Consider the following 18,450-nt stretch of genomic DNA (forward strand, 5'->3'; position numbering starts at 1 on the left):
CTCACTGAATTACCCAAAATCCAACCTCCAGCCCGCCCACATACAGCAGTATCTGGGGGCGACAATAGACACTCTGGCGGCCACAGCACAGCCAAATTCAGTGAGAGTCAGCAGCATTCAATCGCTGATCCAAAAATTCTGACCTCAACACTCGCTTCCAGCAAGAGTGTTCATGCATTTGATAGGCATGATGGCCTCCTGCATCTCCAAAGTCCTGCACGCGAGACTACATATGCGTCCGCTTCAGGAGTGCTTAGCACGTCAGTGGACTCAGGCTCACGGCCAGTTGAAAGACCTAGTGTTGGTGAGCGGTCGGGCATACAACTCTCTGCATTGGGGGACTCCACGAAACCTTTGCAAGGGCTGACCGTTCCAAGAGCCTGTGCCACAGATCATCCTGACGACGGACGCTTCTCTCCAGGGATGGGGAGCGCATATACTCCAATACACTGTGCAGGGACTATGGACGCAACAGCAAAGGAAGATGCACATCAATGTTCTGGAACTGATGGCGATCTTCATGGCACTAAAGGCCTTCAAAGTACATCTGTGCAACAAGGTCGTGTTGATCCGGACGGACAACATGACGGCAATGTACTACATTCAAAAGCAGAGAGGAACACACTCTCCGCAGCTGTCTCATCTGGCTCAGAGCATGTGGAAGTGGGCCATTCAGAGGAATATCTTCCTCATGGCAGAGCACCTCCCGGGCAAGGACAATCAGATGGCGGACCTGCTCAGCAGGCACAGCCACCAAATGCACGAGTGGGAGATACATCCATCAGTTCTCCAACCGTACTTCCAAAGGTGGGGTCATCCAGAGATCGACCACTTCGCCACAAGGGAGAACGCAAAATGCCAAAGCTTCGCCGTCAGGTTCCCACACCCACAGTCGCAGGGCAATGCGATATGGATGAACTGGTCAGGCAAATTTGCGTACGCTTTTCCCCCAGCACCTCTGATACCGCTGGTGGCACACAAGCTCAGGCAGCACTCGATGACTCTCATCCTGGTTGCTCCAACGTGGGCTCGCCAACCATGGTACACCACGTTTCTGGAACTGTCCGTGGTACCGCATCAAAGGCTACATCTCACACCCAGCCTTCTGACGCAGAGCCATGGCGACATTCAGCATCCAGACCCGCAACAGCTCAACCTGGCGATCTGGCTCCTGAGGTCCTAGAGTTTGGCTACCTGCACTTACCTTCCGTCTGTATGGACATCATTCGGGAGGCGAGGAAGCCCACCACCAGAGCATGCTATGCGGCAAAATGGAAGCGGTTTGTCATTTATTGTGCAGACCACAACATTAACCCGCTGGATGCTTCCATTCAGAATGTCATCTGTTACCTTTTCCATCTGTACAAGTGTAATCTGGCCTATGCTTCCATTCGCATTCATCTGTCTGCAATGGCTGCTTATCTCCAGAATAGGCATGACCTCTCCCTCTTCAGGGTGCCTGCCATTAAGGCTTTTCTGGAAGGGCTCAAACGAGTCATTCCTCCACGGACTCCACCAGCCCCGGAGTGGAACCTCAATGTGGTCCTTACCAGGCTGATGGGTCCTCCCTTTGAACCACTGCATTCCTGCGAGATTCAGTTCTTGACGTGGAAAGTGGCTTTCCTCATAGCAATTACATCGCTACGGAGGGTTAGTGAATTGCAAGCCCTAACTATCCAAGAGCCATTTATTCAAATTCATTCCAACAGGGTAGTGATTCACACTAACCCTAAATTTCTTCCCAATGTTGTGTCTCAATTCCATATCAACCAGACTATTGAATTACCTGTTTTCTTTCAAAATCCCGAGTCATTGGCGGAGCGGATGCTCCACACCCTTGACGTCAAAAGGGCCCTGATGCATTACATCGATAGGACCAAGGATTTTAGAAAAACTAAGCAACTCTTTGTCGCCTTTGCACCACACCACAAAGGTAACCCTATTTCCAAGGCTGGTATTGCTAGGTGGATCGCTAAATGTATCCAGATCTGCTATCTTAAATCAAAACGCACGCTTACCATTCCACCAAGAGTCCACTCCACCAGAAAGTTGGGGGCCTCTATGGCATTCCTTGGAAACATTCCTTTGGAAGACATATGTAGAGCAGCCACATGGTCTACCACACACACATTTACTAAGCATTACTGTGTTGATGTGCACTCCAAACAGCAGGCAGCTGTAGGGCAGGCTGTTCTCAAAACACTTTTCCAAACTGCTGCAGCTGGCACGGGCGGCCGCCGCTAATGGAGGGACTGCTATGTATTCTATGCACAGATATGAATTCAGCAGCCCATATGCCTCGAACCGAATATGCTACTTACCAGTATGCATCTGTTCTTGGCATGTAGGGCTGCTGACATTCATATCGCCCGCCCTCCTCCCCGGCACCTGTAGCAGCTGCAGTATTCACATATACTCATAGCATGGTCATCATTCACTGAGTTTCACTCCATCTTGGCCACAATGGCTAAAAACAATCTGAGGATGGAGTCGATGCCCATTCGCACTGTAGTCCAGGGGAGGAGCCACCTATCTCGTGATACTTCGAAGACTCTTCCAGGACAACAATGTGCAATCATCCGGACCCAACACTAGGCGGCGATCTATGCACAGATATGAATGTCAGCAGCCCTACATGCCAAGAACAGATGCATACTGGTAAGTAGCATATTCGTTCTGTTGTCTGGTAGATTAGTGAACCTTCAAAAACTATCTAAATAATACCATTGGGGCCCACCATTGATGGCAAACCTCGAGAAATATGCAGCGTGCATGGGCAAAATTTCCTGGCGGCATCTTGGAGTGGTTTTTACAATGCTAGTTGGTGTTAATGTGGGCGCCATCTTAGGATGGTGTATTGGTGATGAGCCCGTATGGGAATGAATCATGTAGTGTGGCATTCTATGAGGGATATTTGTTGTTTAAGTTGCTAACAGTTTTAATGTGTCACTGTTAGGAAAACAGTTCTAAAAGGGGAGGCGGCACATAGATGTAATTGCCTGGTGCATAGGAAAGATCCCGGGCGTCATCTTGGAGTGGTTTATACAATGCTGGTAGATGAAGTACCCATGGTTATCTACTTAGTAGACTGAAATAAGAGTTTATAGCCATTGATGGTACTGTTTTGGGCACGTCTGTGTCCTTTATATCAATCTTAGCGTGCATCCCTCCATGGTATGTGAAGCCCTCTGACTGATTCTCATAGTGAACCTAGTTGTAGATAATCATGGTGACATAGTAATCACTATAATGTTTCTAGGATAAGAATTATGTAGGTGAAGTTGATGTTGTGGGTTTCTATAGTACCGAATCCAAGGTATCTCATATTTGAGACCCTGGGTGTTCGTTTGGAGGCAATGGACCCATCTTTGCTCTCTTTGAAAAAGGGTCTTGGTTGTCCAGAGGGGATTGGATTTCATGACGGTCCAATTGACTTGATCTGGTGGGTGCCCCTTTTCAATGTAGTGCCTGCTCATCTTAGTGGTGTTCCTACTGCACCTGATGTTGCTCCTGTGTTCATTTATCCTTGTTCTTACAGCTCTAGATGTCATCCCTAGGTAGGAGGTTGCAAGGAGACTTTACCATGTGGACGCAATTATTTGTATTGCAATTAGTATGTGTCTTTTGTATCCACTCCTGATTCTTCAGTTGTAGTGTTTTTGTATGAGCTGTCAGTGGGCAGACATTACAAGTTCCTCATGGGTAGTCCCCTTTAACTGTCAGTAAGTCCCAAAGTGTCCTCTGGTTGTCCCCCTGTTTTCTCTGAGGTCTTGTGGACAACAATATCTTTTATGTTCTGATAGAGCGCGCAGGTCACCCGACTAACTTTGTTACCAGATAATGCACACTTGGGCCCATAAAAATATTTTCATTACACTTTAATCAGGTAACCTACACACTATTATCAGCAATTCAGTTCCATTCTATTTACTTCTAGAGTACCTGACTTACCAATCATCGTCACAGGTACCTAAGATCACAATGGATCAGGGAGCTAGCTGTGGGAATAAGTAGGCAACACAAATACAATATACAATTTCAATAATGTTTGTACTCTTTATAATAATCACAGACTCAAAATGTTTTGAATACCTTTATCTAATCATCATCATCATCATCATATACCATGAGCCAAAGATTGACACAGATCAAACGGTCTATAACTAGAATCAGAAATATCGTATAGCTATGGATGAGGGTAAGAATCATTTAGAATTTGAGAAATAAAGGGAAGGAAAATAAGGAACACGCTATTTTAGATTAACAGGCTTTCACAACTTCACTAAAGGCGGGTAAAGAAAGGGAACATACTAATCAGGGTAGACTTTCGAAATTCACTATCGGTTCAAAGGAAACGAAACTTATGCAATTTGATTTATCCAGATGTGCTTATTCTCTATAGAGAGGTTAAGAATGGAACATTCTATATATGCAAAAACGATTTAGTATTTGACTAAAGGTAGGTAGAAAAGTGGAACAAGCTAATAGACAATAATGCATGAAAATCTCATTTATAGAACAACAGAGGAGAAAAAGGAACGCATTTAATTATGCTTTATTCGAGACGTTAGGAAGGAAGTTTAGGAAAACGAACACCCACACAGATTTATATTTACCTAGGATAGATTGAAGACTAACCCTGGCCACGGGTCAGTTGGAAAGACGGGAAAGGACCCTCAAGGACTTAGGTTGCCAGTAGGCGAGCAGGTACAGCTCATGGACAGTCAGGACAGGATAACCCCAGGATTTGGATCAGGCCCGGGTTCACCAAAGGGTATGACCAACACCCGCAGCTTCGGTTGCAACGCCTGCGCTACTCCCTCTCTGCAAGGATTCTGCCAATAACCCCGATTGGGTTCTCGAATCTCCCAGCAAAGTGCTTCGCCAGCACTTAAGGTTCCCCAAATCCCCGACTGGGTCTGTGGAAAATACGGACAGAGTGCTCTGCAGCTCTTTGTATCAGTCACCTATAGAGTGCGTTGGGGTAGTGACAGGTCAGCTATTCGGACAAGTCGGACAAATTCTCTAGCTAAACCAAGACTAGTTATACTGTTTTTCGGGTCAGTGTACCACCCCCCAATGTTGCAAGTGCAAGGATCCCCAAGTTCTGATTGGACAAAGGAGGAGGTTAGGTCATCACATCACCTACATTTTAGACTTTCTCAGACTTAATATTCATTTTCGTACCCTCCCCTTACATTCTAGTTTCCCATGACATAAGATTTACAGTGAACAATAGAGTATACATTAGTTATTACAAATGTATCAAAATTAGGTACAAGTCAGCTTCGTCTTGCTGGGTTACAGGTCGGTTCCCAGGAGCATCTTGGCTTTGGCTGCCAGCTGGCTGGGTTCCACTGCTGCAAGGTTCATTTCCCTCATCACATGACAAGTACCATACGGGCTCTTCAAGATGGAGTAGCAAGCGCCTCCCAGGCCCAAAGAATACGATACATGAAAAGCAAGCGAAAACAATTTAGAAACACAGAAGAAATGAATACACTGTATACCATGATTGGCTATACTACACCCCTTACTTTATAAAACTATAGCATTAGGGTAAGTGCAGAACAAAACAGCTTTGCAAAAGCGGCAATGCAAGCTCGGAGCATATGAGAAAACAAAGCGGCCATCTTTAGCTGTATTGCGCACGAGCAACAAATTCCCACCAGAACTGCGAGTACGTCACGTCACATGAGTATGACCGACGCATGCGCAGACTAAATTCCCGCAAAGCAGCGGCCATTTTAAAGGCAAGCGTATTGCGTTTTAGAAAACACATAAGCAAGCGTCTCTGGGACACCCCGTGTAGTGTAAAATGTGCAATATTAGTAACACAAACAGGTTGATTTAGTCTATTAAAGTTATTTGAGGTTCTTGATACAAGCAAGTCGCTTAACGTGCGAATACTTGCTCCATCACTGTGTGTGCCTGAATACGAATCTTGGGTGTTCCAGTTGCATTTCGCCTGTGTTCAGGATGTTCCAATGTTTTAATAAGATCTTTTTGACCTGGTTAGATTGAGGCGTGTAAGTTGTTACACTTGTGATTGTTTCATCTTTGCGCTTTTCTTGTGTTTCTTTAAGCGCTCCTCTGTGGTTGTTTTGTGCGCGCTTCTTTGCTGATTTTATGATTTGTTGTGGGTACTTTCTTCTTTCCAGATTCTTGCTGAGTTCTGCTGCCTGTATTTAGCAGTCCTAGGTGGTAATGCAGTTTCTCCCCAGCCAGAGGAATTGGCCAAAAGGGAGATTTGTCTCAACGCTTTGGTGTGATGGCTGTCGTAAGGCCGTAAGCTGTTGCGATCTGTGGGCTTCTTCTATGTTTTAGTTGAGAGTCTTCCATCTTTGAAGAGAATTAGTAGGTCCAGGAATGGTATTTCTTCACTTAAGGTAGATGGTGTAAATTTGAGGAAGGGGTCCTGTTGGATGACCCAGGAATAGAATTCTTTACACCGATCCTCTGTCCCTGTCCATAGCTTAAGGACATCATCTATGTACCTTTTCCACTCTTTTATTTCTGTTTTGAAGGGGTTGGTTTCAGGTATGATGTGTTGGGCCTCAAAATGGGCCATGTACAGGCATGCTAAGCTTGGCGCAAATGTGCTGCCCATACAAGTTCTGTGGATTTGTTGGTAGTGTTGGTCTTTGAACTTGAAGAAGTTGTTCTTCATAGCGAGTTCAGCGCATTCCATAATGAAGTTGATGGGTTGTTGTGTGGAGGAATCGCTGTTTCTCAGGGTTTTTATTCGATCACTCTCAATGTGCCTTCTTGTGGAATGTTTGTATATAATGCTTCCACATCGAGTGTTACCAGTAATGTGATTTCCTCACTCTTATGTTTTCAAGGAGATTGATGGTCTCCTTTGTGTCCTTGAGGTATGACGGTGTTGCTTCAACTAGTGGCCGTAGAAAATGATCACAATATTAGCTCAGTGGCTCAATGATAGAATTGATACCTGACGCTATTGGTGTGCCGGGGGCATGTTATTTTTGTGGATCTTTGGCAGGATGTAGAAATATGGCATTGTTGGTTTTGTGTTAACTAAGTAATCTGCTTCGTTCTTGGTGATCCAACCATTTGATAGTGCTTCTGCCACTGAGGTGCTAATTCTTCTTGTAAGAGAATCCGTGGGGTCTGTGTTTATTTTATGACTAGCAGCCCGTCCCGACGTTGTCCGGGTATGAATTTCTGCCGGCCAGTAGTATATTGTTTTGTAGGATTTCGTTTAGATAGCATTTCTTATCTGTGACAGGCCTGTGAAACGTTCCGATTCACAGTGCACTGCTGATGCACTTAAGAGCGCATGTTCAGTAGTGTGTGAACTCGAGTTTCCCAACTTTATTTTTCTTTGTAATATTATATAGCGTGAACTCGACAACATGGAATGAGCACTATTTACATTACAGAAGAACACATTCATTTGTGGTAGGCACGGGGAGACAAAGCGATTTGCCTGGAATCACAGGATGTTGAGCTGATGCCGAGATTCGAACGTAGCTTCCCAGCTCTAAAGTTCGCAATTCTAGAACTTGTGGCAGGAGGTGTGTCTAAAAGTGTATGTCGGTGCTGGCCTTCAATGAGAGAGACCTGTGCATTTTTCAAATGAGTGGTGAAAAAATATGAGTATGTTGCTGGAGATGTGCGCCGCCGTGCCACCAATGTACTTACCGGGGAGGGTAAACACTCATTATTCCGCATACCATCACTCCGCATACTTTCATTACGTAAGTACCATGACTCCGCAATGCCATTATAACGCATGGCATTACATTTTATATGCTTTTACCACGCATACATTTACAACTAAATTCGTTGTAAATCCATGAATGGTAAAAGCATGTTTTTTTAAATGTTTGGATAAGGTAAGTATGGGTATAGGGGTATATGTTTTGGGGTACTGAAGTATGTTTTGGGGTGTTTGGGTATTTTAGGGGTTCAGATATAGTTTTGGGTTATGGGGTACAGGGGTAGGTTTAGGGATAGGTATGGGTTTTGGGGTACAGGGGAATTTTTAGGGTTCAGGGCTAGGTTTGTGTTTTGGGGTACATGGGTATTTTAGGGTTCCGGGGTAGGTTTGTGTTTTGGGGTACAGGGTTATTTTTAGGGTTCAGGGGTAGGTTTGAGTTTTGGGGTACAGGGGTATTTTTAGGGTTTAGGGGTGGGTTTGGGTTTTTGGGGTACAGGGGTATTTTAAGGGTTCAGGGCTATGTTTGGGGGTACAGGTGTATTTTAGGGTTCAGGGCTTGGTTTGGGTTTTGGGGTACAGGGGTATTTTTAGGGTTCAGGGCTAGGTTTGGGCTTTGGGGTACAGGAGTATTTTTAGGGTTTAGGGATACGTTTGGGTTTTGGGGTACAGGGTATATTTATAGGGTTAAGATGGGTTAGTGTTTAAGGGTGTTGGGGTATTTTAAGGAGCAAGGGTGGGTTATGATTATGGGGTGCAGGGGTATTTAAAGGGAACAGGGTGGGATTAGCACACGATATGAGACATGGCATGAAGTGCGGAATGTACCACAAGCCCCCAGCGTTTGTCACGCCCCCAGCACAACGCAGACACGCCCACAAGGGACTACTTTGCTGGCTCAGTTCTTTTACCTTTTAAATGTATATGGTGGGCGTCTGCATAGCCTATGTCCTTCTGCTGCAACTGCCCTTTCCAACGCTGTATTGGGTGTTGTGATTGGTGCCGTGGTTCCTGAGATTACCCGTCTCAAAGGTTTGGTCTCTCTCTTTATTATATTAGTATGGATAGTATTTTGTGTCAGCTAGTTGTCTTTGACATTCGTTGTTGTAGTTGTTGGTGTTAAGGATAATGATGGCTCCGCGTCTGTCTGCAGGTTTTATAGGGATCCCCGGATCATCATTAAGATCTTGTAGGGCTTTCCTTTCGCTTGTTGGTAAATTGTAATATACTCTTTTGGGTTGTAGATGGTTAATATCTTGTAAGGCCGCTTTTTCGTAGGTCAGTAGCAGTCATTGCAATGGTGGGCGTGAATTTGGAAGGGTTGTGTCGGCCTGTATCTGTTGTATCCGTGTCCCTCCTATTGGTATCTTGTGTTTGGAAAAATGATTTCAAACGTAGCTTTCGAGAGAAAGCGTGTAGTTCACCGGTGTGTCTAAAGTGATCTTCCTTCGGTGTTGGGACAAAATCTAGTCCTCTCTGTAGGACTGATTCTTCGGTTGTTAGAGTCCTTGTAGATAGGTTCACCTCTAGTTTTTTTCTTTCATTAACTCCGTGTCCTGCGTTGATCCTTGTCCTCTGTACTTGTCTTTGCTCGTTTTTTGGCCTGCCTCTCCCTCTGCCTCTGTTCCAAAAAGGAGGGCATTGTGGTTGTTGTTGATCGAATGGGTGAGGCGGTGGTGGTCCATGGTAGCTCAGATACCATGGTGGTGGTGCTCCTGGATAGCCTGGCATTGGATAGTTGAACATTGGGGGAGTTGGTAGTAATCCTGGACCTCCTTGGTTGTTCTTCCAACTTCCATTGCTGCTAGATCTTTTAGAGAACTTTCATTTATCGTCGGATGAGGTGTCGTTGTTTGTCATGTAGTCCTCCTTTGTGTAGGGGTATATTTTCTCCGTTGCAAAAAGTTTGATATCTTTTTGCAGTTTAGTAATTTTCTTCTGCAGGAGGTATTCTTTGTGGTCATTAATTTTGGTATTTATCTCGGCCAAGCGTGTCTTTCACGCAGATATGCTAATGGTAGTTTTTGGTGCATTCGCTGCAGTGGTTATTTTTATTATTAGGGCTTCTGATAGGCGTTTGGCTGTGCTAATTATAAGCACGAGCCAATCGCGTTTGTATCGCCAAGCTATTTGGCTTCAGTCCTTCCTGAATATTATGTCCTTTAGGAATATTCGTGGTGCTACCGTCACAATGAGACCATTAGGAGCTGTGTTGGGCTGCAGGCATTCGGTCATAATTGCTCCATGCATCGCTATTTTCACCTGTTGTTTTTTTAGGGCGGCTACGTTGTTCCAGTCGCCTTGCGGGGTACTAGTTGAGGTTGGGCCATCTGTTCCTAAGGGGCTTGGTGTCCTCAGGATATCAGACACTATATCATCATCAAAGGCTTAAACCTATCTTTTCTGTTTAGAAGCAGAGAGTAAAGGGTAGGTCTCTCGGCTGATCAGCCATGCTAGCTAATCCTATTTATCAAGAGAGGGGGGACTCTAGGAGCAAGTTAAGAGGTCCAGTGACTCGTGCTCCCGAAATTTAACTTTTACCAAAAGGGAGTCACTGTTCCTTAGTAGAGAAAAGAAGAAATAGAAGTAAGAGGTACTCTCGTCATGTGCTACTCTAGCTGTGGGTAACAGTGTGTCCTCTTCTTGTTGCCCTCACACACCCATACTGCTTCAACAAAAGATCTCCGATAAACAGACCCTTCGGGGGACCCGTAGGGCATTGCAGCTCCGGCCCGACGAGGGGCAAAGCCCAATGATGAAGCATGACATCCTTCTGGGTGTGTGAGGGCAACAAGAAGAGGACACACTGTCCCATCAGCTGGAAAAACGGCGGGAAAACCTAAGTGAGAGAAAGGGGTGTGCCAGCCTCTGCCAACCCCACCCCTCAGGTGGGGGAGGCAAGGTGAAGCACAACTCTAGGCTGCCACCATCTTAAGGATGGGGAACCCTACCCAATCAGAGCTAGGCTCCTGCCCCCCTCCCACTGGAGAGTAGCAGGATAGAGGGTGTACTCACCCCAGGACAGGGACAGGGACCCATAGGTCCCTGCCCTTGCCCTATCTGTAACACCCCTAAATTTTGTATTTAGGGGCACCCTGAACCTTCCTTCCTCGGATCCCAATTTTGAAACAACAAGAAGAAGAACAAGAAGAAAGAAGACCTGCCGTGCAACTGCTAACAAGAGGACGACACCAACTTACTTGGCCCCAGCCCTACCGGCCTGTAGATCCTTGAACCTGCTCCTGCTAAAACCCAGCGTCTCCTGTGGTCAGCAACCTCGAAAACATCGGAGGACCTGACTGCCTTGCTCATCTAAAGACTAGGACTCCCCCGAGCAGTGGTTCTGCTCAAACAGCAACAACCCCGGGTGCCAGCAAGGAACTGCAAATCCAGCACACTCTGCACCTGCCGAGCCCAGCCCGTGCCTAAGTGGACAAAGACCACAAGGACGTCCCCCCGGCGACTGTAACCCAGAATCCAGCATCCAAGGACCCTCCTCGACGCTCCTGACGACGCCTGCAGCCTCACAACAAGGGACCCCTCCAACTGTGACCAGCTGAGGGTAAGATTTCCCGACACCCAAAGACACCCCTGCAACCGGCGCCCCACAGTCCCTTGTGCCCAACTCTTGGGTAGCTACCTAACCTCCAGCTTCCCAACTTACCTCTCGAAGTGGTGGTCGCACCTGAAGAATCTCCGTCCCGAGCCTGCAGCCTTTGTTCAACTTCTAGCTTTCCCAGTGAAACAGATTGGACACCCTATGGCCCGAAAGCACCCTGCACGCAGCCGCCCAACTGCCACTAGAAGTGCAGCAACTATCCTATTTTACTTCCCCACTTGCCCTGTGTAAGTGACCAGGAGGTCAGCTCCTACAGCCGCGTGGTCTGCCTGCTAGCAGCCACCAACCAAAGGCCCCCTATTCTCCATAGGATAACATTGGTCCTACCCACTCTGCACTCTGCTACCCCTGTGCCGCTGAAGGTGTAACGACTGTACTTACCTGACCCTGGGAGACCCCGGAATCTACCCCCAGAACCTTAACCGATAAGTTGATTTTCTCCAAAGGGTAACATTGGCTGGGTTTCACTCAGAATTTCTTCTAAGTATCAAGTTTTGCAACTTTGAAATATTACTTAAAAATCGCCCGAACAACAAAAACTGAATTACTCCTCTGCTATCAGGAGAGACCCTAGTGCTGGATGTTTGTGCCCAGCACTGACCCTCAAAGTAATTATAACCGTGATTTACTGTTCACCCAATTTTCCTTCGTAGGAATACATTGTCTGGTTTGTGCCAGAATTTCTTCTAAGTGTAGATTTTTAAAACTAACAAATATTCCTTAAAAATCCCCTGTGTAACAAAAACGATTGCTTTCAACGGTTTACAGGAAGTGCACCAGGGCTGAATCCAGAATCCAGCCCTTAGTAAGAAAAACATTTGTAAAGTGATTTTATTGCATTAACTTAAAGCTTCCCATTGAGCTCAATGTTATTTTGTGTTTAACTTGCGTTGCCTATTGCAACAATTGTATTTAAAAGTCTATTGCTATTCAATTGCAACATCTCATTCTAAGAAAGTATTTACGATACCTACTGTGGTTCTAAAATAAAATAACTATATATTTTTATGTACAAAACAATTGGCCTAGAGTTCAGTTCTTGAGTGTGTGAGACCATTTGCTGACTGAGTGTGTACAATAAATGCTTTGCACTGTCCTCTGATACTGCCTTACTGCTCGACCAAGCTACCACTTTGGAGAGTAAGGTTATATCTAACTTTAGCCTCTGCCATACTGGGGACTGTGCACTCTGTTCCTTACTTTGGTCCAGTATATACAGATCCACTTTCTTACAGGATGTTCATTATTTATAATCGAAAGCATCCTTGTGATGTACGCATAGATTAGCAATGTTATGGATATGTAGGTCGCCCTGTGGATGAAGATAGAATGGCATTTGTACATTGTGTGTAAAGGGGCCTTGTGCATGGTGTTCAAGGCATCGTGATAGTAATATGCAAAGCTAGATGTGTAAACAGAAGTAGTTTCAGACAAACTAATCCAACATTGTCAAGCGTGCAAATATGTGCAAGAGATCACAGCAGCAATGTTATTTTGCAAATTAGGTCAATGTAAAATAAATACTGGGGCCTAACCCAGGCACATAACAGTCCACAGTATCGCCCCTACCTCTATATCTACCAGTGCGTGGTGGAAAAGACCAAAGAGATAGGGGTAGTCTCTTGGAAGGGGGAGTAGTAGAACTCTGAGTGGAAGTCACGTACTGTTTGAAGGACCCAGACATCTGAGGTAAAGTCCTCCGAATTAAATAAGAAACTCTGGAGCTTGTCCCATCCAGCTGTCTCCCAGATGCTGTAGAGGTAAAAGATAAATGCACACCTTGATTGGTTCTTTGATTACCCCCACCACTGTGTCCGCCTCATGAGCCCAGGTGATGGTAGTGACCTCTGGTGGGATAAATGTTTCCGAATTTTGGGGGCATCCTGGTATTGCCCTCTCCTATTGCTGTACCTTCTGCCGGAGGCTGGAGGTTGTGCGCGGCCTGCCGAATGCCTCCTGCATCAACCAGCCCCCAGTAAGAACCCGTGCCGTAAAGATGCTCTTTATGGACGCCTGGACTTTGTCCATTGAGTTGAAGGTTTGCACAAACTTACTCAGCTCAATAATAAACAGGTTGCTAAACAGCCCCCCTTGAGCAATGTGGCCTGCCTCGCATGGGGCGAGGTCCCTCAGATTAGGGTCGATCTTAATGAGGAGCGAACAACGCCTCTGTGGAGATGATGCAGTTAGCTTTCCCCAGGAAGATAACAGCCTGCTGTGCTCAGCTGGAAAGGACTTCGGGGGAAATCAGAGTCGCAGACACCTTGGCACCTTCCACCACATGGAGAATGTGGGTAAAGGGGCATGAAATATCTGAGAGCTTGTCATGTAAGCCCGCCAGGATCGATCAATTCTCTTCTTGGGGTCACGCATATACTTTCGCAAGAAGGTAGCCAGGCACTCATCGATTCCAGGAGTGAGTGCTACTTTGTCCTCCAGGGATGGTCGTGGGGATTCAGCTCTCATGTGATTGCAGACCTCTTTGTCCAGTAGCTTTCAAAGCCGTCCTGTGATGTAAGTCACGACTTTGCCTGCAGGGGCCCACTTGGACGAGCAGGCATATGATATATGTTCCCTATAGGGCCCACTATAGTTTTTCCCTATGTTAGCCTAGGTGTCCACTTTGTAGGCCACTATTCTATATTATTCTAGAAATATGTTGCACATGTTTTATTATTTACTGCTTCCTCCTGGGACTCAGTCTGCACAGTTGTACAAGGTCAAACAACAAGTCCTGTTTTTCTGTGTGGTTGGTCACTAACATATAGACATAATAACGAAATTCAGCTGCTGTTTTGGAACACAGCACTTTTTTCATATAAACCGAGACTTGCCGTTTTGAAAAGAGGAGACAATACGTGCAGAGGAAATGTCCCAGGACGTGTACGTGGGCCCTATGCTATCTTAGATGTAGACCAACTAACTGCGAATCCCAGGTATGGGGTCTGGTACTAATACCAGAGATCAATAATATATCACTGTGCTTGTATAGTGAGGCTAGGCTTCGGAAGATATATTATTTGACATGACTAGGCTTTTCTTTGAATACAGTTTATAAATAATGCTAATCATATTGCTTAGTTGCATATGTTTCCTAATTGTTGCACAGTTCCGTCACGGTAGAGCACAATAGTTTAAATAAATATTCTAATCTTACTCTGTAAGTACTCTTTTAGTTGATTGTGGACATGCATGAGTGAGAGACCGCAAGGTGAAGATCTGCTACCATAGTTCCCTAAGGGGGTGAGTGTGTTGTGTTCTGGGCTGCCTATTTGCCTGTTACACTGGGAGATTTGGAGGGCAGGTATAGCACTACGGGGTAGTAGAATTTAGTCCAATAGGTACTGATGTGGTATGGTGACTCAGTCCCTACATGCAGACGTTCTGTGATCTCAGGCATAGTTCTGTTTCCAAACAGAAGCCCTGCAACGGATTCATTAAACTCTGGGTCAAACATATCAGAGGGAACCTAGGGGGCGTCACCTGGCGAGGGATGCCATGAGCGAGACCCAACTCAGACTCCTCATCGGAGCAGAGGTAGAATCTGAAAGGGGGTGAGAGAGAAAAGAGGGTAGAAGCCTGGAAGGGCTGGGTTCTGGTCGGGGTTCAATGGCATTGACTGAGGGTGATCCAGAAAGGCCAAATCCAGCTTGGCAAATGCAACAAGGTCAACGCTTGGCACAGGATCTCTCTTGCGCTTATGGAGCGGTGCGAGTGGTTCAGGCCTGTCAGGTGGTAACAGGGTTCCTAGCCCCCGTTAGTCTTCCCTCCCAGGGAGGGGTTTAAAGCAGACCTCTGCATACTGCAATTGCTTCTCTCCACGTGGGGCACCACCTACAAAATCGATTTTGAAATGGAAGCTTACATGACCTTGCAAAAATGGTCTCTGGGGAGGTAAGTCATGTTATCCTCCTCCACTTATGTCTCCTCAAAGTCACTCATTATGACTCAGTGGGTTCCCATTGTGGCAGACAAATAAAACTAGAGAAAAGCAGGCAAGCGTGGGAATGCTGGAATTCCTCGCTAGTATTAGAGGTTTTATAAAAGGTGGGGACATCCCAGCTCAAGAATGAAGCCCAGAGGGCCAATTACATATCAGGGGGCCTTGCAGAACACCGCACACCCCTTGCAATCTATGGGGTAATTAGATTTGCCTGGCTGGTGTCCTTTTACAATTGGTATCTTGATGCGCTAAGCGCTGAGGAAATCCAGACCGTTATTAGGGGTGTTATGCTCCAGGCCTATTGGACGAAGAGAACACAGAAGCTGAGCACCCGGCCTGCAGCGATATATTCCTTGAAACTGACTGCGCACCGGCATAGGCTAGTGAGACGCACAAGGCGCATGATGGCGCAGCTCCCTCTGGTGGTCAGCAGTCCATGTCGTAATGGTCCCAGGTGCTGCATCGCTCTAGTGTGAATAACAGCGGCTGCTGAAGAGCGAAAAGTGTATATGCGGCCTTGCACTAATGTAACAAGCTACAGCATATAAATACATACCAAATACTGTCAAGTACTGAACAGAAAGACGATAACCATGAAAAATGGGCCAAAAGATCGGAGAAACTTAACTTGGCTGCTGGAGCAGAGAAGAAAGAGGAGGCGGCAACAGCAACGAGGGACTATGGTGGAGACATCCTGGTTTCAGCAGATTGGACATTGTCAAAGTTGAACATATTCCCCAAGGGTTGTGGTAAATTAAGTCTTTTGGCTGTTTCTCTAAATGGCTGGTTAATAAAGTGATGAAAGTACTGTGTAATCCTCACCTCTGGTCCCGTCATAGAATCTGCGGATAGAAATATCCATCAGAAGAACACGTTTTTTACCTTTGATAACATTCTTTCTGGTGGATACCTTATCTAACTGCAAATTCCCCAGTACCATCCCACCTCCAATTTTGTGGAATGGTACCCATACCCATCTGAAAAAAGTCACAAACTAGAGATATGCACTCTGGTACTCTGATTTGTTTTTAAACCCCATTCCTGATGGCACAGACAGAACGATGAAAAAATATGACTGTGCGCAAAGTTGGTGCTTATATGTGGCTCCGTTCTTCACTTCTGGGGTGGAACAAAGGCATTAAGGAGACGGGCAATACCACCTGGATCCAATCTGGCAGCTGGGGATATTCTAAATGTGAGAAGTCTGTGGTTGGATAGAGTATCCACCAGAGAGAGTGTTACTGAAGGTAAGTAACCTGCTCTTCTTTAAGTGTTTGGAGACCTATGGCTGTAACAGATTATAGTGATAGTATATGTTGTCATGCTTGTACACCCCTATTAGCTGTTCAGTTGAATCGACTTATGAGTTCCCATTATCGGTGTGTTTCAATTAATCTTTTTTCATTTGAAAGGAACAAATTAGTAGTACATACAATCATTGTGGATGTCCCATCAGTGGTTGTGTGTGTGCTAATTCCAGCCATATTCACAAGCTGCTTATTTACTGTTCTAAGAGGACTTGATGCATCTGGGCTTTTTTAACCAATGCACATTTGGTGGAGAGTCCTCTCTGTAAATATTCCAAAGTTTTGTTTTGGATCAGATCACTACCTATATATTGATTTTTCACTTTCTTTTGTTTTTAATGTATTTGTTTAGAATCTGTACCAGAAGATGAATGGAATTTGCTCTATGTAGCAGTGACTCGTGCAAAAAAACACCTAATTATGACAAAGTCCTTAGAAAACCTTCTCACCTTTGCAGGGGTAAGATAAAAAATAAATACTTGCACTTTTATTGCATTATGTTTTTCCAATTTTTGTAGACATTACTAAATTGACATGGACTTGCTACTGACAATTTAAAACATTTTAAATCCTATAGTAAAAATGTTAATTTTATTGTGGGGCTGAATGCCACATATATTTTCAGTGGATACCTTTAATGTACACATGTTTTAATTAGCTGATCAGACTTTTCTCTTTAAGGCATTTTCACATACGCATTATCACCTCTCCTGTGTCTTCATCCTAGCACTCACTCCTGGTATGTCTTATCTTCAGACAAACTGTCTGACAGGCTTTAAATGAAAACTCCCCTTCAAATGTAGCTCAGTAAGACTCACAATTCAACATTTCATATTTTTTGTCAGTTTCCAGTCAAACCCACAGATGGCCTTGTGGAGACTGGTGATTTTTAGGTCCCGCCTGGCGAAAGCTGCGCATGCCCTGCTCTCACTATTGCGAGAACCTTTTGTAATAGATTCTGCTCAGGGCTGTGCATGCACGCGCCTGCATTGATAAATATAGCTGCTCTTGCAATTTGTCCATAGCAGACAGCAGTCCCACGCCATTTGTTGACATAGCAACGAAAATGCCGCTTCGCGTGTGCTTTGCTTTTTTTATGGAACCCAAAGGAGATAGGTCTATGAAAACGTGGTAAAGGCTAGACCCTTTTTAAGTACAAAGCACACAAATTGCCTAAACCACACTTACTTAAACGAAAAAACGTTTTTAGGTTAGAAAAATATTTATTACATTCCAACCAGGCATGCTTATTCAACGCCAATTATTTTGACTTTTAAAGTATCTTTTTTAACATTAATAGGCAGAAATTAAACGGACTGTGCATTCAATATTTACATCACTGTACAATTGGTTTGATACACATAGAAACAAACAATGTCAAAATAATATATAAAACATCAAACATCCTACAAAGAAATTAATTCATAACAAAACACCAATATCATATACATATAGAATCAATGAATGAAACAAATCGAAATATTGGGGAATATGGTCAACTGAATGACTCGAAATTGATAATGTCTTGACTGGCTAATCCTAGTATTGTTTGTTAATGCTGTATTCCTCCAAAGCTGCAGACGCGTTTCGAGACCAGGACAAACGTCCCTGGGCTCTCATCAGGGCTTTTATTCTTTCTGTCAGGCTCTTTTTATGGGGTGGAGAAGGCTTGTGGGACTTGTTGTCAGAGTGCAGGGAACCAAAGGGATCCATCGTTTTCTGTAGGCAGGCGATTTTATCTTGTGTCTGCCGCCAACCGGCGAGGTGGTTTGTGAAATATGACCATCCGCGTTATTTCCTTGTAAATGCTTCCTTATTCTTGAATTCAATGTATTCCCAGCACTCGCAGTCCTTCTCCAAAAGCGCTTTCTCAGCAACTGTGTTCCTTGAGGTCTCA

General features: G+C 45.0%; 1 protein-coding gene across 1 annotated transcript in view; it reads left to right on the forward strand.

Moving 5' to 3' along the window:
- Nucleotides 1-18,450, forward strand: part of FBH1 (F-box DNA helicase 1) — a 618,156-nt gene that overhangs the window by 517,464 nt on the left and 82,242 nt on the right. The window contains exon 19 of the mRNA XM_086918941.1: nucleotides 16,906-17,012. Coding sequence (XP_086775067.1) covers nucleotides 16,906-17,012 — 107 coding nt within the window. The remainder of the gene's footprint in view (nucleotides 1-16,905; nucleotides 17,013-18,450) is intronic.

Source organism: Lissotriton vulgaris, chromosome 1_1 (genome assembly GCF_964263255.1).
Source record: "Lissotriton vulgaris chromosome 1_1, aLisVul1.2, whole genome shotgun sequence".
NCBI lineage: Eukaryota > Metazoa > Chordata > Amphibia > Caudata > Salamandridae > Lissotriton > Lissotriton vulgaris.